Below are 24,742 nucleotides of genomic sequence, written 5' to 3'. Positions count from 1 at the left end.
AAATTTGAAGTTCTCCTGTGAAGTTGCGATTTTGTACATACAAGATTTTTGCATGACATTGGTCTATATATATTAGGTGTGTAACGGTATGCAAAGGTCACAAGACTACAGTTATTATAGCAATACTCCTAAACCACTACAGTTCTCACAGCACCATGAAAATCCAAAAGCTAACAGCATAAGGTTTCCAGGTGGCACGCAAGGCTGGTGAAATTACCGCAGTAACCCTAATAGCATGTACTGCATATTCTTTTTGAGACGGCATGTACCAACCCTGTGACAGTTTGTCATGAACACATGTAGCGTTACACCCCTCGTATACATGTATATACAGTTTTCCCCCACTAACAAAATAAAAAGGTCACCCAGTTTCCTAAAAACTGAAACCTGAAGTCTGGAGCATTTTGATGTGCCTGAAATTGGTTATTCCCTCTCTTTTGTTTTATTTGTACACCACCTGAACATTCATTCATGTCCTGGATACACATAGGCACACACACACACATACAGTGACATGTGGCTGTTGAGGGTTGTGATTTAGCCTGGCAGGGTAATTGAAATGGAACCCTATTACCATGTGAAATAGTTTATTGTGAACTCTCCAGGATGAGGCCTGGGATGAAGAACGAACAAACAATTTTTACAGAAGAGAGGTAAGGCTGAGTTATGGTTTCCATGGCAACGGTTATCCCCCTCTCATCTCTGCAGAGACAAGATGTCTATATGTCTAGATCTCTGACATAAGAGACAGCAGAGAAATGTTTAGAATACACCCTTGCATCATCTCAGAGAGAGATGCCTAAAGCCTAAAGAGAACACACACACACACACACACACACACACTGTCTCTCACACACACACTCATATTGTCTCTGTTGTAACAGCACCTTTTACCTCTGAAATGAGGTTTCTCAAAGAGGTTTCTCGTAGGTTGTACATTCACGTGAGAAAGGTTCATGCTGTGTGAGGGGCAGCTGCCATTATTACATGATGAGCTTATGATATTTAAGTTTTCTCTGCTGTCTCAAGGTATCTGTGCTCATCGATAGCTTGCTGTGTCTACAGATGTACTGCATAATTTTTAAACAATGTCCTACTCCATCATGAACTCAACACCTAAACATCACTCTGAGGAAGAATTTGCTGCTGGCCCAAGCCTCATCAGCTTTGAGAAAATTCTCCTAAATCTAGTCTAAATATCTGATATTTTTCATTTTTACATTGCTGCAAAAATATTGTATGATTTTTTAACTTATTACTAACTTAACTTAATTGTTTTAAGCAGTGTTATCTTTTGAAAGTGTTTTATTCTACTGACAGATACTTTTGCTTGTTTCAAGCATTATTTCAGCACCAAAACAAACAAAACAAACAGTTATTTCTTGAAATAAGGAAAATTATCTGCCAATAGAATGAAATAAAAATCAAACTAATGAAATTCAAATCTCAAAAAGAGAAATGCCAGATATTTAGATTACAGTTATGAGGATTTTACTTGCTTAGACAGTATTTTTTTTGCGGTACAGCATTGCTTAGCACAGCAGCTAGGTCATAGTTATGGACATGCTTGTGTGCAAACACACACACACACACACACACATACACTCTCACGGCAGTGGTGTAGCTTGAGGCAGGCTGAGCGCAGGTCACGCTGCTGTACTGTGGCCTTGAGAAAGTGCTTGGTGGCTAATATTCACCAGCATTTTTTTTTTTTTTTGCTATGGGGTGCTCTCTATATAAAGAGCCATCAGTGACCCCTGCAGTCACCCTTGATAATAGTGTCAGATACATTTTCTCTTTCTCTCTCTCTTTCTCATAGGTTTGCAGTTTTTGAGCTTCCCCTTCTAAGGCCATAAGCTGACTAGTCAGTCATAGCATTCTTGGATGACTAAGATCAGGTTTATACATTACAGCTGTAGTTAAAAGAAAAACTGTAGATATTTCTGCAATGGAAAGTTCAGACCATGTGTCCAGAGAGGCTCTGTAGAATTTTAAAGCTGCTTAAAGCTATGCTAGAGGTTATTAGTGCTTAGCTCTGCCAGAATGAGCCACCAAAGGCAAGGCAAGACAAGACACACACAGGTCACTCAAGCTATTTTCAAAACATCAAACAAATAAAATAAGCAAAACACAGATCTTACATTACATTACAATTACATTTACAGCATTTAGCAGACACTCTTATCCAGAGCGACTCACAAAAGTGCTTAACTGTTTACTCAAGAATAACCTCAGCTAGTTTGAATAGACTAAAAATTCAAAGATACCTCTAAGCTTTAGATACTACTAAACACAAGTCAATATGGAGACCATAATACTCTACTATTAACCCAAGTATTCTCGAAAGAGGAGGGGCTTCAGTCTGAGTTTGAAGACAGCGAGCGACTTTGGACACCCAGGGGAAGTTTGTTCCACCACTTCGGTGCCAGGACAGAAAAAAAGCCTGGACGCTTGTCTTAAGTGGATCTTAAGGGATGGTGGGTCAAACCGAGCTCAAAGGGCTCTTCGTGCAGATCGGCTTTTGACCATTGCCATCAAGTACAGAGGAGCTGGTCCATTCTTGGCTTTGTAGGCCAGCGTCAGGGTTTTGAATCTGATGCAGGCAGCTACAGGAAGCCAGTGAAGAGATCTTACAATTATAAACATGATTAAAGCAATCTATTTAAAAGGGAGAATAGGATATGATAGAGTAAAATGAAGTGTACTTACAGGACAAATGGGCAGTAGACCTAAAAAAAGAATTATGAATCTGAGCAGAAAGCTCAAAAACGAGCGTTTTCAGACCGGATATTAAATGATGTTGTTTCAAGGCCATTAAAGAGCAGCATAGAAGCTAAACAGTGCTTCTCCATGCTTAGTCTTTACCTTGGGCAGGGCTAACTGGCTCAACCTTGACAATCAGAGAGTTCTGCTCAGTTCATATCACTGCAGTATACCCGATAAATTTGTCCTAGACCATTAAGTGATTTATAGACCAGGAAAAGGACCTAAAAGTCGATCAGTACTGGCGACCAGTGTACAAATGTAAGAATTGGGTTGTGCATTTTTTTCTTTGCTCCTAGCTAGCTAAATTTCCAATCAGCTGAAGATGTTTCATTGACTTTTTCTGAGGAATCAAGTTAAAAGACCATTACAGTAATCAATTCTTATAAAAAGATGAGGTTTTTCTGGATATTCCTCTAGATATAATGAGTTAATATTCTCCAGGTGATAAAATGCTGATTTAGTAACTGCTTTAACATGATTGCAAAAACTGAGATCAGAGTCCATCAGTACACCAAGTTAATAAATAAAAGTTAGTAAATGCTAGTTGTTTAGATTTGAGAGTTCTCAACAGCAGATCGGCAGGTAGTCCACCCCCTCCTTCAGTCACATAATTCCATCCAACCCTCATGAAACCTTAAAACACCTTCCATTGATTGTGAGCATTATTATCCAGAAAGTGCTGCTGTGAGGATACATGTAAGTTGAGATGTTACAGTTTGTGAGGATCATTTTTTAAAGCTGTTGCACCAGAATCTCTCAGTGAAACTGAATACCTGTCAAGCAGAAGCAAAACTAGTCTGGCATCAGTTTCCAAGCCCTTTGATTCTTTCAGGTCTTTCCATTGCTGAAAACACTGTTATCTTTACTCTTGCTTACTTCCATTCCTAAACACTCTTTTTTCTGCCATAGTTTTCAATTTCCTAAAACTGTTTTGTGGTGTAAGCCGTTGTCTGAAAAGAGAGCTCTGGAACTTTGAGTTGTAGGATAGTCATTATTTAGTTTCATAGATCAACACACCAGACAATTGACAGAAGGAATAAGTCCCGGCAAAAAAAAAAAAAAAAAAATCCTTATATTTTAATGCAGACCTAATTTGGTAATGCAACCCTGCTGAATTTTGTACTTGCTTGGTTAGGGACAGGACACGGGCCATGGGCTGACCAGATTTTGTTAGTTATGCTCACAGTTGCTCTAATTACATGATGCCGACTGTAGCTAAAGCCGAAGTGGAGGACGCCAAAGCACTTGGCTTGCAGCAAATATGTCCAGTTTCCTGTGCAGTAGGAAGCTGCTGCTGACAGTGTGTATTCACAGGGGCAGGGCAGCTGTGTGCAGAGTGCACCACTGCTGTTAAATTGAACAGATGTGATGGCAAGAGGTAAAGGGCTCCATACCAGGACCAGAAGGTTAGCTCCTAGTTCTAGATCAGCTCCTTGGCAGGACACTAAGAACTGTGGACAGGGGCCTCTCCTGTGCCTTTTTGTCCTTGAGGAAAGTAATTAACCCGCATGGCTCCAGGAGCGCTGTAAAATGACACTTGTGTTCGCCTTACTTTACCTCTGCCCTGACAGCGTTTAAAAAAGAGCAGCCACTACTCACTGGCTCAGCCGTGGATGATAAAGGTCACAAGGAAAAGAGAAGAGTTGTTATACTAAGGTAAATGTTCACTGGCAATCAAATATTTTCTCCCAGTCACCTCTCAGTATCTGCAGATGTTCAGTTAGGATAAAACTCTTATTTGCTAACGCTTTGGGAATATTTTGCAACCCTGGATTCATCGGAGTGTCTTTCTTGGGATAAAGAGTCAGTCAACATAATGCCTAAAACCATTTACTTGTCTAAACTGTTGTTAAAAGCTTAGGGTTTGTCATTATTGCCAAGGTACCATTGTAACCATGTTGTCACACATCTGCACCTCATATGGTTGCCTCAGAATACAGCTGTTTAGTCTTGAACATATTGCGTTATTGCAAACTGACAAGGAAGACATACTAAGGGTTCCCATGCGTCCTGGAATATCTGGAAATATATTTTATATTTTTCCAGTCATGCTAATGGAAAATAATAACATTGCTAAAACATCTTGGAAATGTTACTGATGCCCTGTTGATTGAATCTTGTTATCTGCAGTATAAAATAGACGGATTCATACATGCATCATGATGGCATCATGTCTTACAGTGTTTAACATTTAAACACACATCAGTAAGCCACAGTGAGTCTAGCTTCATCATAAAACGTTGTCAGCTTTCACTGTACCCATTTTACTATCTAACCAGTAACTCTACTTTAATATTAGACTATTTATCTCCAAGAGGAGCTCTGAAACCAGTGAGCCACACTTGCAAAAATAGCAAAAAATTTACATGGAAGAGATTTGCATATGTACAACAGTACTAGGTATTTAATAATGCATCAGGCAATCATGTGTGCAAAGGCAAATGCTTATCATTATACTGAGAGACTTTTTAAGAAATAATCTGTTGATTTTATCCCTTTTTCTCCCAATTTGGTATTATTAACTTATTAACCAACTCCCTAGCACTAACAGTGCTCCCAGTAAGGACACATCTTCTGTGATACACGCAAAACCAGCCACTGCCTCTTTTCTAACTGCCTGACTAGCAATGCAGCATCACCAAGCAACTGACATGCTCGGAGGAAAGTGCCCAGCTACACCACACTAGCTAACAGATGCCTGTGTCAGCTAACATACATTTTAAGAGTGATAAAGGGGAGAGAGCGCCATTCCTCCCCCTGGAGAAAGCACGGCCATGTACTCTCTCATGGCTTGGAATTTGAACTCGCAACCCCCTGGACATAGTGGCTTTTAAAACGCTTACAGCATGCATGTTGATATGTAAGGAAATCATGGAAAATGTCCTGGAAAAGTCCTGGATTTTTTCCTAAAAAGAGTGAGATCCCTGTAATTTGTATGAAAGCTAGTCTCCAGACGTTTTGCAGGCAGTATAGGTGGTGTGACAGTTTCCCTAATGATTTCGGTGTCTTGCTGTTACCTCTTCTTCAGTGAATGACAGAGATGGTTGCATTGAATTTACTTTCCCTCTAACTTGTTTCTCATTGATTTGTTTTGTGGCACTTCATTTCAGAGCCACCGCCCAGTGACTTTACAGCCTTTATTATCTGCTTTATTAAATGCAATATAGCTGCTAATAAAACGCGTGCAGGTTGAGTGGAGCTATTTTGCCTTCGGTAGCATTTACAGTAGGTTGCAACATGCACTTTGCTTTTGATGCGCAAATTACGCTGTGCCTTACAGTTAGCCTTTAAAATGATGAGCGCTGTTGACAGGCATCATTTCTTTTATTGTGTTTTATATGAGGTGTGTATTTAAAATGCTCTTCGTGTAAGTTTGCACTGTCCTTTATAGGTAGTAGAAGGAACAGCTGCCATGTTGTCTTCAAACAGCTGCCATGAGTCAGTTCCAGTGCATAAACACCATGATGTATTATTCGATGTAAGAGAAGGAAGTGATCAGTGTGTAATGAAGGACACTTTTAAGAATTTTAAGGCTTGTTGCCATCCTTGAAAGAGCTAATGTTGTGTTTTGGGGGATGCACAGCAAAATAATTAGAGCAGAATCAGAATTTCTGATTTGAGAATGTTTTTAAACTCATTGGTTTTAGAAATAGTAGATGAAAGAGCATTTCTGTCCAGCTCTGGTAATTCTGATCAGACTGAATGTTGCCACAGTGTGTGTGTCTGTGTGTCTGGGCATTTTCGTCTCTATCTAAGACACACACATCCTAACAAACGCTCACACTCACAGTACCTGAGGACATATGCATCTGTCCCACCTCCTTACCCTCTTGCCAGGTGGAGTCAGCACATTAAAAACTCGTTTAGCTTCTGGCTCGTTAGACGCTCATTACTAACAATGCACATTCAGTTTCTAACGAGAGAGCTAGGGTCAGTACATGCACTCAATCACACGCACACACACATACACACACAGAAACTCCTGCAGAGCGGGAGGGAAGCCGAGAAACGAGGCAGGAGGTTAAGAGAAGCAGGGAAAGAACATGATGGATGGGAAAAATGGATGGTTGGACGTTAGTCAGTGGTTTAGAGTGAAAATAAATGAGTTTTAAAGTCAATTTAAATTAATTTACTTCAGCTTCTGCCATTTGGTTCCAGACAGTGGGTTAATTTATAGAGTTTTCTTTTGGGTATTTCTGTGTGTGTGTGTGTTGGTGTCGGTGTGTGTACATTATACGATTGGTGTGTTGCTCAACAACTGACGTTACATACTGATAGTGAAGAAATTCTTTCCAATTATAAGGTCCCTAAAGTACTGAATTATGTCTATTGACTTTGATGTCCACTTGTTAACACTATTAGCAAACTCCCAAGACAAAATATTGGTCACCTTGCGTGTTTAAGGTGGTAATAGCTAAAATTGGCTACTCTTTTGTCTGAGGACCTTATTATAATTACTAATTATATTAGTGTTTATTGTGTTATTTATTTCTGAGTAACGTTTCGCTGACTTCTTAATGTCATTTCCAGACTGCCGTGATATCCTCCTACCCATGATGCTTAAGGAGTTGAATGGAGCATTGTCTTATGTGGGAGAGGGGTCTCAGGACGATAGGCGAAACAGTGTGGAACTTCTCAACAACATCCTAGAAGTGCTCAGCCGCAAAGATGTGGTAAGATCTAGTCCCAAGCCTTTTTTACAATGCATGTAACCTTCAGTTTCAGTTCCATTCAGTTCCATTGAGGTCAATATGAATAAATTACATTTCTTTTAATTTAGTAAGTAACTTTATTGGTATTATTGTGTTTGGTTACAATTTGGCATCACACTCTTTACCTGCACTAGCAGTTTACAAAGTAATAGAATGCTCAATCATCATCGTTTATTATTACTTTTTACTATTACCTTATTACTTACATTCATTTTTAATAGTTTACTAACAAATACTGTAGATCATCTCTCAACAGAGCTAACCAATAACACACCAGCTTATTGAATGATCTTTGACCAGTAACAAAGCCACTAAAAATCCTTAAAATGTTACCTTTATTTTAGATTATAATCCATAGCCCATGTTGTAACCCTTGGAAATCAATATGTAATGGTGATTAAAACACACCTAGTCAGTCACACACACAAACACACACACACACACACACACACACACACACACACACACACTGATAGTGCCTTTAAATAGTAAGTATGGGGTGAGCTCACGCTTTGAAGTCTGGGTAATGCTTCAGTCCTACTTTATTTACTTTGATGATTCTAATGAAGCTTGAATTCAAAGGAAAATGCAGATGAGAGAGAGAGAGAGGGAGAGAGAGAGAGAGGGAGAGGGAGAGAGGTGAGTGTTGAAATGAGACAAGGATGGTGAAGAGATGAAGAGGGTGATGAGGGGAATTAGTGTCAGTTTGTTTAGAGAGTGTGCAGAACAAGATGAACAGATGTAAAGGGTTAGTGAAGGAGAACAAGAGAGAGAGAGAGAGAGAGAGAGAGAGAGATGCTGAGTGAGTGAGCTCATGGCATTCTAATTGAATCACCCGATAAAGTTTTGTAACTCGTAGAGGAGCCTTTAGATCGTATATGATGCTGATAGCATTGGGGTGTGTGTTTAAGTGTGTGTATTTGTACAGCAGTAAAATAGCACACTGTTTTATCACCACTTAGCCAACGGCTTTTGAATCCTGTTTGTGCTTCTGTGGACAAAAGTGGCTATTCACACGGATTACAGCTCACCAAGAGAGGCAGCGAGACAGAGAGAGAGAGCAAGAGATAAGGAGACGGGAACAGAGATAACCACAGAGAGGAGTTTAATGGTGATGGGAGGGGTGGCATTTAACAAACAGAGCGACTCAATTCTCCTGTTAAACCTAAAGGGATCATATTATAGAAAAACTAATTTTACATTCCCCTACATATTTCCTTAATATATATTTAAAAAAATATACAGGGCTGAAATTTGCACATTATTATTTTTGTTTTATTATAAAACATGTAAAACATATATACTTTTAAAAAAATAAAGGGAACACTCAAATAACACATTCTAGATCTGAATGAATTAAATATTCTCATTGAATACTTTGTTCTGTGTAAAGTTGAATGTGCTGACAACAAAATCACACAAAAATCATCAATAGAAATCAAAGTTATTAACCAATGGAGGCCTGGATTTGGAGTCACACACAACATTAAAGTGGAAAAACACACTACAGGCTGATCTAACTTTGATGTAATGTCCTTAAAACAAGTCAAAATGAGGCTCAGTATTGTGTGTTGCCTCCACGTGCCTGTATGACCTCCCTACAATGCCTGGGCATGCTCCTGATGAGGTGGCGGATGGTCTCCTGAGGGATCTCCTCCCAGACCTGGACTAAAGCATCCGCCAACTCCTGGACAGTCTGTGGTGCAACGTGACGTTGGTGGATGGAGCGAGACATGATGTCCCAGATGTGCTCAATCGGATTCAGGTCTGGGGAACCTGGGCCAGTCCATAGCTTCAATGCCTTCATCTTGCAGGAACTGCTGACACACTCCAGCCACATGAGGTCTAGCATTGTCCTGCATTAGGAGGAACCCAGGGCCAATCGCACCAGCATATGGTCTCACAAGGGGTCTGAGGATCTCATCTTGGTACCTAATGGCTGTCAGGCTACCTCTGGCGAGCACATGGAGGGCTGTGCGGCCCTCCAAAGAAATGCCACCCCACACCATTACTGACCCACTGCCAAACCGGTCATGCTGAAGGATGTTGCAGGCAGCAGATCGCTCTCCACCGCGTCTCCAGACTCGTCTGTCACATGTGCTCAGTGTGAACCTGCTTTCATCTGTGAAGAGCACACAGCGCCAGTGGCGAATTTGCCAATCCTGGTGTTCTCTGGCAAATGCCAAGCATTCTGCACAGTGTTGGGCTGTGAGCACAACCCCCATCTATGGACATCAGGCCCTCATACCATCCTGATGGAGTCGGGTTTTAACCGTTTGTGCAGACACATGCACATTTGTGGCCTGCTGGAGGTCATTTTGCATGGCTCTGGCAGTGCTCCTCCTGTTCCTCCTTGCACAAAGGCGGAGGTGGCGATCCTTCTGCTGAGTTGTTGCCCTCCTGCGGCCTCCTCCACGTCTCCTGGTGTACTGGCCTGTCTTCTGGTAGCGCCTCCAGCCTCTGGACACTACGCTGACAGACACAGCAAACCTTCTTGCCACAGCTCGCATTGATGTGCCATCCTGGATGAGCTGCACTACCTGAGCCACTTGTGTGGGTTGTAGAGTCCGTCTCATGCTACCATGAGTGTGAAAGCACCACCAACATTCAAAAGTGATCAAAACATCAGCCAGAAAGCATAGGTACTGAGAGGTGGTCTGTGGTCCCCACCTGCAGAACCACTCCTTTATTGAGTGTGTCTTGCTAATTGCCAATAATTTCCACCTGTTGTCTATTCCATTTGCACAGCATGTGAAACTGATTGTCAATCAGTGTTGCTTCCTAAGTGGACAGTTTGATTTCACAGAAGTTTGATTTACTTGGAGTTATATTGTGTTGTTTAAGTGTTCCCTTTATTTTTTGAGCAGTGTATATATAACAGCTGTATATACACACAGCTTTACATCTGAAAGCTCTTTCTCAGCTCTACCATGTTTTATAATAAAAAATAATAATGTTATATATAATAAATTCTAAATATACATTTGATAGTTTTTGTATCAGCCATCAGAATGGGCAAATAAATGATCAAGGATGGTGTCATAAAGAAGAACCATCGATTGAGCTGTAATTATGTAGACAGAAATGCCTTGTTGATGAGGGAGGTCAACCAATAATGACCAGACTGGTTGACTGACAGAAAAGGCCATGGTAACTTTGATCCACCACAGTGTTCACCACATGCTCACCGAAACTGGACAGAGTGGAGAAAGGTCGTCAGATGAATCCTGATTTCCAACAGCATGGATTTATCGACTCAACGTCCCTTATGGCAACAGGCCAGACTGGTGGAAGTGGTGGAAGGGTCAATTTTTTCTTGGCACACTTTGGGCCTGTTAATAGCACTCAATCATCGCTGAAATGACACAGACCATTTGAGTATTTTTGCTTACCATGTGCATCCCTTCATGACCACAATTTACACCACAGTAGGACTGAGTTCAGTGCTCTTCAGGGGCCTTCCCAGTCACTGGATCTGAATCCAGTAGAACACCTTTCGGAATGCAGTAGAACGGGAGATTTGTGCTGAAAACATGGATGAGAATCTCCTTCCAGCATCTTTTTGGAGTGCATGCCATGAAGAATTGGGGCTGTTTTGATAGCCAAAGGAAGCCCCTTTCTAGTTGTGTTATAGTGTTCCTAATAGCCACCCCATGCTTGGTGAATGTAAATGGTTTGGTGTATAAATGGCTGAGTGCACTAATACTACAGAAATTGTGACCCGTTGTATATTTTCTACATGCTTTGCTTACAGGTTTTGCTATGAATTGTGATCTGCTGAATTTTTTTGTTTGCCATGCTTTGGTGAGGTGGTCTGTGATGGTCTTGCAAAAAAAGCCATTTTAAACCTCAAGAGAGCAAACAAATACAGAAAGCAAGATAAACAGGAGAGTGAAAATGATGTCGATGAGTAGAAACTGAGTGAGGCAGTGAAGGAAGTGTGTGGAGGAAATTATGATGAGGAAAGTGTTAGAGAGAGGAAGGAGCGTAAACAAAAGGGGTCAAAGGCTAGACGATTGTCAGCAGACAGAGTAAGTGAGGAAAAGTGACCAGAGGAGGATGGAGAAGGTGAGACAGGGTCACCCGCCCTCTCACTATCCTTCGGCACTCATCTCCTATCCTTCGCTTCCTCTCCTTAACAGGATTCCAGGAGCATTTCAAATTTCAAATAAACACAGGGATCAAGGGCGAAGTCTGAAAGGGTCATGCTCTCGCTCACTTTCTCTCTCTCTCTCTCTCTCTCTCTCTCTCTCTCTCTCTCTCTCTCACTCTCTTCTCATCTCATGAGTTATAGTTCTTTAAACCAGTTACATGAGAAGTTCCCCAACCTATATTAGCTGCAATCAGCTTCATCTAGACTCTGAAACAGACCAAGGCAACCCTGTAGATTGACTCTGCAGTCCACATCTTTAGTCATTATCAGCCAATAAACAAACCACACAACAGTTTTACATCTGAAAGCTCTTTCTCAGCTCTACCATTCTGAACAAAGCAGTGTATTCATTTTGTGCACAATTTAGCAGCTAATAATCACATAATATTGGCTGTTAGCAGTTTGCCTCAGAGCTGCACAGAGCTGCACATTGCTGCCAGCCAGCCATCCTGGTGGGAGACTGTTTTTGAGCTCAGTGCGTGCCTTCCCTCGCAAAGTTCACTCGCTGATAATGACAGCAGGATATCACTGAGCCGGGAGATTTGATGGAAGTTATTCTCAGAAATACATTATCAGCGGTTTGACTACCATTCCTAATCCCCCAAAAGTTAACCTCATCAGAAACACCACCATAAATCAACACTGTGGGTTTGACAAACATCCCAACAGTCTTAACCATTCGCATTTCAGTAGAACATGAGCTGTGCAGGTTTTGTTGTTGTGATTTGTGGAAAATTGTAATGATGAATATGACACTTCAGAGCAGGGCTGCACAATATATCGTTTCAGTGTTGATATTTCAATGTGCACATGTGCAATAGTCGCATTGCAGGATGTGCAGTGTTGTGTCACTTTCCATGATAGATCTATGAAACAGAGAGGACTCTTAATATCTTAATATCATGAGTGTTGAATGTTGAATCATTGACTTCTGGTGAATTCTTCTTTGAAAAAAAATCCTATATTTCACAATCAATATCACAATCAATAAATTATCGCCATGTCAGTTATTTTCAATATTGTGTAGCCCTACTTCAGAGCTGGTGTAGCATCTTCTGTCTGTGTGATGTAGAACTAGTTTCCTGGATATTTGATATTCATTACAAAAACCATGTGCCTGAACAAATCCTGTCCTGAAATGTTTGAAAACTGTCTTCTAAAAGACTAAGTAATATGTGAATAATGCTAACAGTTCAGATGGCTTCAAAAGAGTCTCTGAGCTCTTATCTGTCTGTAGCATTTAGGAGAATTCAGAGTTGCAGTTTAATCAGAAGGAGAAAAGCATGTCTGACGATGTTCCGAGTGCTAGCGGAGGAAAGGATAAAAAAGATGAATAAAGACAATGAAGTGAACGTTTCAGTTGACAGGACACAGGTGTTTCTGTATTCTCCGAACATCCACACACACACACACACACACACATACACACACACGCACACTGCACTAACAGGGCTATGTTTTTGAGTTTTTGCTGTGTGGACCCGGTTGTACCTGATTAAGCTGTCACACTGCAGGTGTGTGTGTGTGTGTGTGTGTGTGTGTGTGTGTGTGTGTGAGACGAATGCCTTTTCTACATAACTTTGTGTGTTATAAATTCTATGTTTTCGAAGCTAAAGTGAAAGAAGTGGAAAATTGAAATTTGCTTTTTTTTTTAAGCCAGAACTGGTCAATCTTTCTCTGTTAGCTTTCAGTTGTCAACAGTTGTCAGGTGTCACAAAGCGGATTTGCAGAAATCAAGGTTAAACGCTTCTCTTGAGCAGATCAAATATGACAGTGGCAATGCAGAAGCTCCTTCTGATCAAGAGGAGTAAACCTTGAGAGAAATCTGATCAAATTGGCACAGGAAAGCAAGACAAGAATACAGACATACTAGAATATAAATGTTATAAATATAAATCAGTCTAATCTGGCCTTTCTGTAGCCTGATAACATGCCCATTTGGGGCCTGTATGGTCATCCCAAGTGGGAACTAGATAGTGTTGTTCACAGGTTTATGTTGGCCCCACATATGGATGCCCAGCAGGGTTAGAGATGGGATCAGGAGGGGTTAAACATGGGCCCCATCTGGATTGTATATGGCGCAAGTGTTCCCTTTATTTTTTGAGCAGTGTATTTATAACAGCTGTATATACACACAGCTTTACATATGAAAGCTCTTTCTCAGCTCTACCATGTTTTATAATAAAAAATAATAATGTTATATATAATAAATTCTAAATATACATTTGATAGTGTTTGTATCAGCCATCAGAATGGGCAAATAAATGATGGGGTCTAGATGGGGGCGCATGGGGTCTAGATGTGGCCCATGTGAGATCCAGGTGGGTTGTAACAAAGTCCCAGTAACAACACATATACAAACCCACTTAGAGCCCATGCCCACCTGGAACCCACCTAGCCCACTTTCCACCTGTGTGAGCTCTACATGAGCATGTTGGTTGAATTGTTAAGTGTAACTTTGCTTTCATGATGTAAAGCCTCTGTATCAACCTTTACAAAGGCATCTTCTAACTTTAGGCTTTGACAGAGACTTGACTAAATGACATGAAAAGTAATTTTCCAAGCTTTCTGCTCTCTTTTGTATTAGTGTTTATTAACCTAATGATGGACTCCTTCAATTGCATTAACTCTCTTTGGGATGCATATTAAGAGTTCCCATGAGCAGCTACCCAATAACAGAGTTAACAGGGTGGCTTAAATTAACTCCAGTTGACTCCACTGTTATCTCTGTAATTCCACATGAGTTAATAAAAGGACAGGTCACACCTGACCATGGAACATTTGTCCAATGACGTTTGAGCCTATGAAGTCTTGTTAAACCCTATGAATTACAGCTGGAAGCCTATACTTACCAGGTTAAATTAGCAAAAATTATTTCACTATCCACAGACCTGACTCCAAGTTATTTTATGCTACTAAGTACTGTCTTCTGTAAGACGTGTAATATGTGAATATTACAGTTTAGATGGCTTCAGAAGAATCTTCAAGCTCTTATCTGTCTGTAGAATTTGTGAGAATTCAGAGTTGCAGTTTAATCAGAAAGAGAAAAGCATGTCTAACGACGTTCAGAATGTTCACGGTGGAAAGAAAAAGAAATTAGAACAAAGACGATGCAATGAATATTGTAGTTGACAGGACACAGGTGTTTCTGTATTCTCCGAGCATACGCACACACACACACACACACACACACACACACACACACACACACACACACACATGCATGCACACGCACACACAGAGAGCTCGAACTAGAGGAATTATGTCTGATTAAGATGTCATAATACAGTTTTTTTTGTGTGTGTGTTAAAAATTTCCATTTTCATTTCTAAAGTCAGAACATTTGTCTCTCTTTCTCTCTCTTTCCCTCTCTTGCTCTCTCTCCCCTCGCTCGCTGTCTCCCTCTGTCTCTCCCCCCGACTTTCCTTCCCTGTCTTTCCTCTTTCCCTGGATCACACAAGGTAGTATCACACGAAGTGCCCTGTGGTATCTGGCACCAAGACATTAGCAGCAGAGGCCAGATTCACAGAAGTGTTAAAAAAAAGATTTCTTCTCAAATGAGCTTAAACAAATTCCCTTAAGATCAGAAAACAATGAATGTTATGAGAAAATCTCACTTTCGGAAAATAATTTAAGAAGTTCTTAAGATTTTTTGGAGAATTGTATTCATTCTTATGAACTTCTTAACGTTTGTCTTAAAATTTTGGGGAAAGTTTTTGCTGTAAGTTTGCTGTAAGTGGGGCCTCCATGGATCACTTCCGTGTACCTTGGGTGCCCATGATGCTGTTTCCGGTTCACCAGTTGTCCTTCCTTGGAGCCCAATTGGTAGGTACTGACCATTGCATACCGGGGACACCCCACAAGACCTGCCTGATGTTTTGGCGATCTGATTTGAAAGCCATCACAATTTGGTCCTTGTCAATTATGCAAAAGTTTGGTCACTGCTGAGTTTGTTGATTTTTAGTCCTCTCTCTCTATATATTTATACATGCACACACCTTTACTGCCATGCAAAAATATTGTATCTCTAAAACAGCAACTTTACATGAGAGGGGTCTTTGTAGTTTTCGGTGGAAGTTAATATAAATAGTTAATTTGGCGCATTCCTATTGGTCCATTCATCATGAAATTCTAGATTTAAAATGTACTCAAAATATAATCATCTGAAGTGTTTGTTGATGTAATATTATAAAACAAGCCACATAAACGCAGCTTGCACTACCCCTCTATGCTCTCTCTCTCATTCTGCCTCTCTCTCCCAGCCTCTCCCCAACCCATCCCTGGCTTTATCCGCTTGTGCATCATAACATTAGGGAGTGGAAATAACACACACTCACACACAGGTCACTTCTGTCCTAATTCTCAGATCTGTCCAGTTCAGCTGAAAGTGACAGATTTGTCATCTCCACTTAATGCCCACATCATATTCATATCGGCCCAGCAGGGCACAGCATAATTGTAATAAAACACACACACACACACACACACATTGGGTTGTGTGTAAGGTAGGGAAGCAGATGTTTCCTGGAGTGCGGTGTGGCTCGCTCTGACTCACCCTAATTCTAGGATGCTGCATATGTCCTAACCAATGAGAACATAGGTGAGCTTGCAGCTAACGCACCCTGCGTCCGTGCCAGCTAAACACACACTCGTGCTCCAGAGTGGGATGACGCTGCTGGCTTGCCACTGTGCGTGTGAGTGAGTGTGAGTGTAAGTGTGCGCCTGCCTCTGCGGATCTCTTAATGACTTCCTGTCTGTCTACTTGTCTTAACGAAGCAGGCAGATGATGTCACACTGTTTTCACCTCTGTCTCGTCCTTCCACATCAGACAGGGACGCGGAGAAGTAGAGCAGAAGTGCAGAAAAACAATAAATAAAAGAAAGGAAACACATCACCCAGGAAAACAAAGGCCGTGGAAAAGAGAGAGAGAGAGAGAGAGAGAGAGAGAGAGAGAGAGAGAGAGAGATGAGTGTTAAGGTGAAGTGCAGGGTGTTTCAGAGAGGATTTTGATATTTGGCTTACAGTGACTGTGACCTTGCATTTAAATATAATTCTTGTTTTTTTTTTTTTAAATAATTAAAATCTTTTGTTTATTTTTTAAAATGTCTGAAAAAAAACAGAACAACGGTTCAGGCTCTGTGCCAGAGGCTGACTTAATAAAGCTGACACCAAGGTTATTCTGGTGCACCAAAAAAAATATTTTAAACAAAATAGTTTAAAAATGAATACTTTTGGCACTGCACTTAATGCAAATTCACTATTCATTTCTGGGTTAACTCCTTATGCTCTGTGTCTTTAATTACACCCTAAGGATTACTAATTATTAGAATTACTAATTGGTGCCTAGATGCAAATTAAAGCCAACTGACTGAGTGGTTCCTATCATAAAAGTTAGGACAAAAAGCAGGCACCAGGAACCAGAGGTTTAAGAGGTTAAATAAAAAAAAAAAGATTCTACCCAAAGACTCTGGAGACATGAGTAAAAAATTATATATTAATACGATAAAACAGTGTTTACAAGATTTGAGTGTCTTGGGGCAGTTAAAGTCTTGGGTGTAGACCCTGTCCTTGGCCCAGGTCTTTCCTCACCTGGACCTATCAGATCCTTCAGTATTTAGAAGGCAGGGGTGGAGCCAATCCTCTGGGCAACTGGGCAGGACCAAACTCATGATGGAGGGGAGGAAAGAGGGACGACACGTAACGTAAGCAGCATTAGAAAGCAGGTCTTTTAAATACAGGCGGAGGCTAGTGATTGGCTGAGGAAAAGGTGACAGCATTTGAGTCTCCTGGTAGAACGTTTGCTTGAAGAAATGAAAGGACAGGACAGGACAACCATATTTACCATTAGTGTTGGACACAGATGTAACTTGGCCTCCGTGTTTAACCCATCCGTGCAGTGCACATTCACATTCACACTAGTGATCAAACACGCACAGTGACAGTGAGCACACATGTCCGGAGCGGTGGGCAGCTATTACTGTGGCGCCTGGAAAGCAGGGAGGGTAAAGAGCCCTGTTCAAGGGCCTAACAGCGGCAGCTTGCCAAGCCTGTATTGAACCCACAGCCCTGTCATCAATTATCCCTGTCGTCAATGATGCTCATACTCCTGAGCCACCACTGCCCCAAATGCCATGGTTAAACTTCCGCTACATCTGTAGTAAAGTTGCCTACTTGCTTTTCTGATTATGTGTAGAATGTATTTAGACGTATATATATATAAAAACTGCAGCTGCTGGGATTCATTGATTCATTAACAGTTAGGACTAGGGGCATGCCACAGTTTTCTGAGCCTGTGGGGCCTGCAATTTTTAGTTGTACACCCAAATAAACATTTTAGCCCAGGCCCCCTGAGGAGCCTTAGGTAGTCAGCTTCTTCTGTTCCTGCACTGTGATGCATGGTTAGGACACATGCTGAAGGCAGCTCTTATATCTCCCAGAGGAATGGAAATTACTAGTGTTTGCTCTGCCACCTCAGTGTGGGGGAGTCTGAGTCTTCGCTTTCAGCTGGCAGAAAATGTCAGCAGCTAAAAACGGTGGCTTTTGAACACTGGAAGGCTGATGTACTTCAGACTGTGTTCTAAACTGTTTTATTGAACATATCTTTGCTGAATTATTCAGAGGCCTGCATTTGATTTTTTCCAAGGTTTCCTACATTTCGGATGCCTGCTGTTTGTTTGACGGTAGAAAGCTTAATATTAGTTTCATCTCCCTATCTGGCTCTACTTTGAGTTTAAACTCTCATGATTTTTATCCCTTAACACAAACATTTCTGGGACGTAACCAAGCTTCAGAAATCTGCTCAAGAAAAATGGTCTGTATCTTTGGTCTTATGGTATGACTCTGTCTTATTTTATTGCACCTATTTCTGAAAGAGTCTTCACAATGGTTGTAGGTGTGTAGAGCCTTATACCAAGTGCCAGCCTACTGTATTTTTGCTGTATAAAACCAGCATCTGTTCTGTACATATGTATTGTTCCACCCACTCTGCAGCATAAAAACAGAGATGTTTATTCAGAACAGCAGGTTTACTTGACCTCTACATTTTTATGATTCATTGGTTGAAGTTCAGTCATGTAACTCCTGTGCTGCGTTCTCTTAACTGGCTTCCTGTAGCTGCTGCCAGCATCAGATTCAAAACCCTGAAGCTGGCCTAAAAAGCCAGGAACGGACCAGCCCCTTCGTACTTGATGGCAATGGTCAAAAGCCGATCCGCACCAAGAGCCATTCGAGCTTTAAATATGTCTCAGCTTGACCCGCCATCCTTTAAGATCCATGTACAAGCGTCCAGGCTTTTTTCTGTCCCGGCACAGAAGTGGTGGAAAAAACTTCTCCTGGGTGTCCGAACAGCAGAGTTGCTTGATGTCTTCAAATGCAAACTGAAGACCCTCCTCCTCTGTATGATGAGTATTATGCATCTGGGTATCCACACAGATTTTTGGATTTGGCAGCATCTAGCTTGAGGTATCTTTCGGATTATATTCGATACAAACAGTGTAAACAGTGAAGCACTTTTGTATTCTTCTAAGCATATTCACCATTACTGTTGGACACAAATGGAATTCGGCTTCTGCCTTTAACTGATCTGTGAAGTGAACACACACAGATACACACCAGTGATCAAACACACACAGTGACAGTAAGCACACGTCCCCGGAGTGGTGGGCAGCCATTGCTGTGGCGCCTGGGGAGCAGAGAGGGCCTTGCTCAAGGGCCCATCAGTGGCAGCTTGCCGAGCCCGGGTATCGATCCCACAACCCTGTCATCAATAGACTGGAGCCCCAACAGCTAACAGCACTTTTCTTTTACAAACACTGTGTCACTCAATGGAACGCTGTTGCTATATATCAGACAATGAACCAAGCAGTCGCATAAATCCCCTGAGCAAAGGAAAACAAGAAGGACCTAAAACCAAACTAAAAGGATTTAATTATATATTAAGGATTAAGACAATAATAGAAACTATAATTTGGTGGAAGGAGATGCAAATATCAAAACATATTTGCATAAATGCTATGTTCACGGCTCAATTATTTTTTTCTTCCTTTATTTATTTTCCGAACTGTTGTTCTGCATCATCACAGCTGTGCTTTTATTTCACGCTAACCCATTCCCTCTCGAGTTCTTTTGCCTCATAATATATTGTTATCCAATTTATATTATTCTTCCGTTTTCTTCTTCTATTTATTTATCTGCCAGATTTATCAGGATATCAACACTGTTCCAACTCCAGATTGTTCAGTCTGATTGTATGATGCGAGCTTGTGTACTGCTTTTTGACTGGACAGTTTCTGCATATCAATGGATTTTTGCGAAACATTTTCCTATAGGAATGTGAGCCAATGTTTTGGCACCCTTCAAATGTAATGATGATACAAACTATGCAGCTCACACCATCTGACCAACTACACAATAATGAAACAAGTCTGCACTGATTATTAATTATGTGCTGCACACAGTTCTGTACAACAACGAAGGCGCCAGAGCTTTAGCCAGCAGACCACCCATCAAGGGAACTCAAATTGTAGCATTCTAATATTCTACAGTGACTGTATTCCAGAAAATACCCTACTGGCATTTACTGAACATTTGAAGTCAGTCGCAGTGCGACATTAACGTTCAATAGGCCTAGTTCAATAGGTCTTAGTTTTGCTGCAGTTGAGTACCATGTAGCTCTGGCCAGCTCTAGCACAGAGTGGCAAACAGCAGCTCCATAGCCACGGCCGAGGAGCACTCCAAAACATTTTGCCATGATAGTGTGAACACTGTTAAGGATGTGTTACACTGGGAATTTGCCAATAAGCGGTTATTCATGCACAAACATTAGAGATATAGATAGATAGATAGATAGATAGATAGATAGAGGGAGAGAGAGAGAGAGAGAGAGAGAGAGAGAGAGCAGTACATTAAGTACTTTTACAAAAGAAATGGCCACCCAGACAAGCATTTTTACAACTAGACAACATCAACCAGCCATAACATTAGAACCTTTATCTACAGTGACAAGGGGTGGATATATTAGGCAGCAAGTGAACAGTCAGTTCTTTAGGTTTGTTAAAAGCTTGCCAAATGGTCAAGCATAAAAATCTGATGACTAGATCACTGAGTCAGAACATTTTCAAAGACCAGGCAGGTCTTGTGTTTTTTTTGTTATGCAGTGGTCAGTACCTACCAGAAGTGGACAGAATCCTTGTCAACTAAGATTCCCTGATGCTCATAGAGGTCCCACTTTACAAGTTACATAACTTAAAGGATTTGCTGTATGTCTTTAGAGGTCTGGTGGAGTCCATGGCTTGACAGGTAATTTCTGTTGTGGTGGCACATAGGGGAGCCTACTCAGTATTAGGCAGTCTGTATAAACCTGGATGAATTGCATATTGTTGAGAGACAGGTAACATTAAAGGAGACTAAAAAAATAGTACCAATTTTCTACTTGTGTTTTACTGCAGGACACAAACCTTCAGTTTTTGTGACTGTCCTGCAAAGTGAGTGATGGCTTGTCACCCAAGTTCAGCCAGTTTGTGGCTACCATGTACTTTCCTCTAACAAGGTCCCTACAAAATGGCCTCAGGTGCATATATGCAGAGAGTTTTCCAGGAAGCAGCAAAACTGGCTAGAAACTGTCCTCTACCAGCTTAGCTTTGGATTTTACACACTGGGGTGTTGAGGAGGATTTTGCTGCACACCTTATAGTGCTCCCTGACCCCCTGCAGATCTTTGGCTACATTTACCGTGACATACTGCAGGCATGTGGATTACATGTGATGGCTATGCTAGGTTGCCTGTAGACTTCTATTCAGCTCTGATCTGGCTATGTTTGGGGGATAGTAGATATGTGTGTTCCGGTTTTCAGACGTTTTCCCCAGCAGGCTGCAAGCAGGGTGTATGACAGGGCTCCAGGAGTTCAGGCTTCAGATCCATTGAACAGGCATGATAGACAGCTGCGTTGGTTCAGATCTTAAGGTTTGCATTTGCCAAAGGCCACAATCGAAGGCGAAAAATGGCGAAAGTGCCAGAGGCAAGGCTAATGCGTCTGGCTGTCACTGTCAGTGCTGCGGTCTAGAAAGACGCCTTGCCCTAGACAAAAAGCGTGCAGCTATCCAGAGGGATGTTGTTGATGTTGATCTATTCTCAGAGGAGTGTCGCGCACACACATACACACTTTCTTACTTACTTTCATGCTTCTGGGAGAGGAGATAAGAAGTTCTTCAGTGCAATCAATGACTTAATCTGCAATAAATTAACTCAGAGGAGGAAAAGCAAGAACCAGTGGAGCCTTCGAGAATCGAAGGCCAGCCAGCTTACAATTCAGACCAACCCAACATTTAAAAAAAAAAAATTTTTAGCACCTTGTTTTTTTTTCTCTCTCTCTTCTTAAACGCAGGAGCGTAAATGTTTCTACACACGTTCTTTCTGAACAATTCGGCTTGCCTCAGTAACGATAGTGTTATTGAAGTCTTAATTGTACCCTTTTAGCTGTGTGTGGAGTGTGTGGGAGCTGTGTGTGTGTATGTCAGAGGGAGGAAATTGTGCTCCAGTGAAGCACTATTAAAATAGGATGCCGCTTTGTAGTTCTCATATGCCAGCTGGAATATATTAAATTCAATTGGTTTTGCACTACCACTTTCAAAAGCCTTTTTTTCAGCAAACACAGTGCGTTAGAAGGGAGGGAAAGAGGCAGTGTTGCAGTTTGTCACTTCTAAAGTGCCACTTTGCGGTCTGTTGTCACCAAAAAGACCACCTGAACCTCAATACTGGCCTGAAAATTGTCTGTGATTTGCACCTTTTAGGAATGGTCAATTTAAAGAAGCCTTTGAAACAGGTCATTTTCCCCCCGCTGAAGGAGTGCTGGGGTTTGCTGTTGTTTTCAATAGGGATGCACATGGCCCTGTAATTCTGTTTAAGGCACTATATATGTGAAATGTTGTGTAAGTGTTTTTAATGCATTCTCTTTTTCTCTCTTTTCTGTCTTTCTCTCAATGTGTGAATTTAGGGAGACACGTTTCAGCATATTCAGGACATTGTGACATCTCTACTAAGAGAAATAAACTGTGCAGTCATCATCATTGGCCGAGAGCACGCCCTCATCGTGAGTTAATAAAGATCTGACTCTTCTCTTCAATTCTATTCTTTTCCCTTTGCTTTCCTTCTCTTCTCTTCTCTTCTCTTCTCTTCTCTTCTCTTCTCTTCTCTTCTCTTCCATTTCTTCTCTTCTCTTCTCTTCTCTTCTCTTCTCTTCTCTTCTTTTCTCTTCTCTTCTCTTCTCTTCTCTTCCATTTCTTCTCTTCTCTTCTCTTCTCTTCTCTTCCATTTCTTCTCTTCTCTACTCCTCCATTTCTTCTCTTCTCTTCTCTTCCTTTTCTTTACCTTCTTTTCACTTTTCTTCTCTTCTCTTCTCTTCCATTTCTTCTCTTCTCTTCTCTTCTCTTCTCTTCTCTTCTCTTCTCTTCTCTTCCCTTTCTTTTCCTTCTCTTCTCTTCTCTTCTCTTCTCTTCTTTTCTCTTCCATTTCTTCTCTTCTCTTCTCTTCCATTTCTTCTCTTCTCTTCTCTTCTCTTCCCTTTCTTTTCCTTCTCTTCTCTTCTCTTCCATTTCTTCTCTTCTCTTCTCTTCTTTTCTCTTCCATTTCTTCTCTTCTCTTCTCTTCTCTTCTCTTCTCTTCTCTTCTCTTTTCTCTTCTCTTCTCTTCTCATTTCATTTCATTTCATTTAATTTCATTTCCTTTTCTTTCCTTACTGTTCCTTCCCTTCTCTCACTTTTTCCTTTCCTTTCCTTTATTGGGTTGAGAACTCAATTTTATTTTTTTGTGAAAGGTAAAACAAAAAAGAAGAATTTATTTTGATGTGACTGCACACATGAGGCCATTGCTTTCAGGAAGATAAGTTATTCTGTTTACACAAAAGCACAGAACACTTTTCAAAATCTCCACTATGGAGAATGCTTTACTCTGAGGCCAAAATGTAAAGGAAAAAATGTTTTGTAGATTTCAATAGGCAGCTCATCCTTTAAGACAATGTCCTGTTTTTTAAAACAAGACTTTTAAATGTTTAATGTTTCTATTTTTTCCCATGCATTTTAGAAGAAAAAAAACTGGAAAACATTTTTCAATTTCCACTCCTGGAAAATAAGACAATAGTTCAAAATCGTACAGCATCATGCACACCAACGTCATGTCTTATAGTGTCTAACCCTATAAATGGATACACAAGTCGATACTCATTAAATAAATAATTGATATTGATGAATAGAACACTATTTAACACAAATGGGCCTCAAGCATATTGGATTTTTTTTTTTCTTCAGTTATTTAATTGTGTTCAGCTAGGTTTGGTCACAACTTTGGTGACAACTGTACAAGTTTGAATGAGGATATAGGACACTATTTATGCACATTTGTCACTATAAAATACGACACTGAATCATTTTATAAATGTTCATAAATTTCTATATAGTCGTTATTTAACTCTCTTCCATAATAACACTATTCTGTGTAGAGACTGTTCATCTCCAAGAGCAGCTCTTAAACCAGTGAGCCTCACATTGCAAAAACACCAAGGGATTTAGAGAGGGATTAACATCTTAAGATTTGCATATATCACTACAGTGCTGAATAGTATATAAAAACAGTGGAGATGCCTTTAATATGCTTACTGTATGCATGTTGTTATGTATGGAAATCATGGAAAATTACCTGGACAATTCCTGGAAAATACTTTTCTATCCTCAGTGGGAACCCTGAAGTTCAAGCATGGCCTTCTTGCCCTGCACTGAACATTTATACTAAATCATGTAATGTTAGATAGAAAGCCAATCAATCAATATCAGGATTTGTTGCTGATTCATTATTTAATTGATTCATTGCTGCATTCCTAGTTTACTGTATTGCAAACACTGATAAACCAAACTAACCCAGTTACCTTCTGTCCTTTTTTCTGGTCTATTCTGCTCTCACTCTGCTGCCTATATCACCTTGGCTTTTTATTTTTTATTTTTATTTTGTTGATTCACTATAAACGCTTTAGAAACTCATCTCTATGTCATGCTGTGTTTGCTGTTCTCTCAGGTAAGGTCAGATCAGACACCTTTATCACAACCCCTCTATTGTACTGTTGCCA

At 40.7% G+C, this 24,742-nt stretch overlaps 1 protein-coding gene across 1 annotated transcript in view; it reads left to right on the top strand.

Moving 5' to 3' along the window:
* The window catches only part of dock2-like (dedicator of cytokinesis protein 2), a 134,686-nt gene that overhangs the window by 46,594 nt on the left and 63,350 nt on the right, over nt 1-24,742 (top strand). The window contains exons 25-26 of the mRNA XM_072668653.1: nt 7,297-7,439; nt 22,622-22,717. Of these exons, the coding sequence (XP_072524754.1) occupies nt 7,297-7,439; nt 22,622-22,717 (239 nt within the window). The remainder of the gene's footprint in view (nt 1-7,296; nt 7,440-22,621; nt 22,718-24,742) is intronic.

Source organism: Salminus brasiliensis, chromosome 2, assembly GCF_030463535.1.
Source record: "Salminus brasiliensis chromosome 2, fSalBra1.hap2, whole genome shotgun sequence".
In the NCBI taxonomy this organism is placed as follows: Eukaryota; Metazoa; Chordata; class Actinopteri; order Characiformes; family Bryconidae; genus Salminus; species Salminus brasiliensis.
The sequence above is the reverse complement of the archived record's forward strand: the minus strand, read 5'-3'. Positions and strand labels throughout refer to the sequence as shown.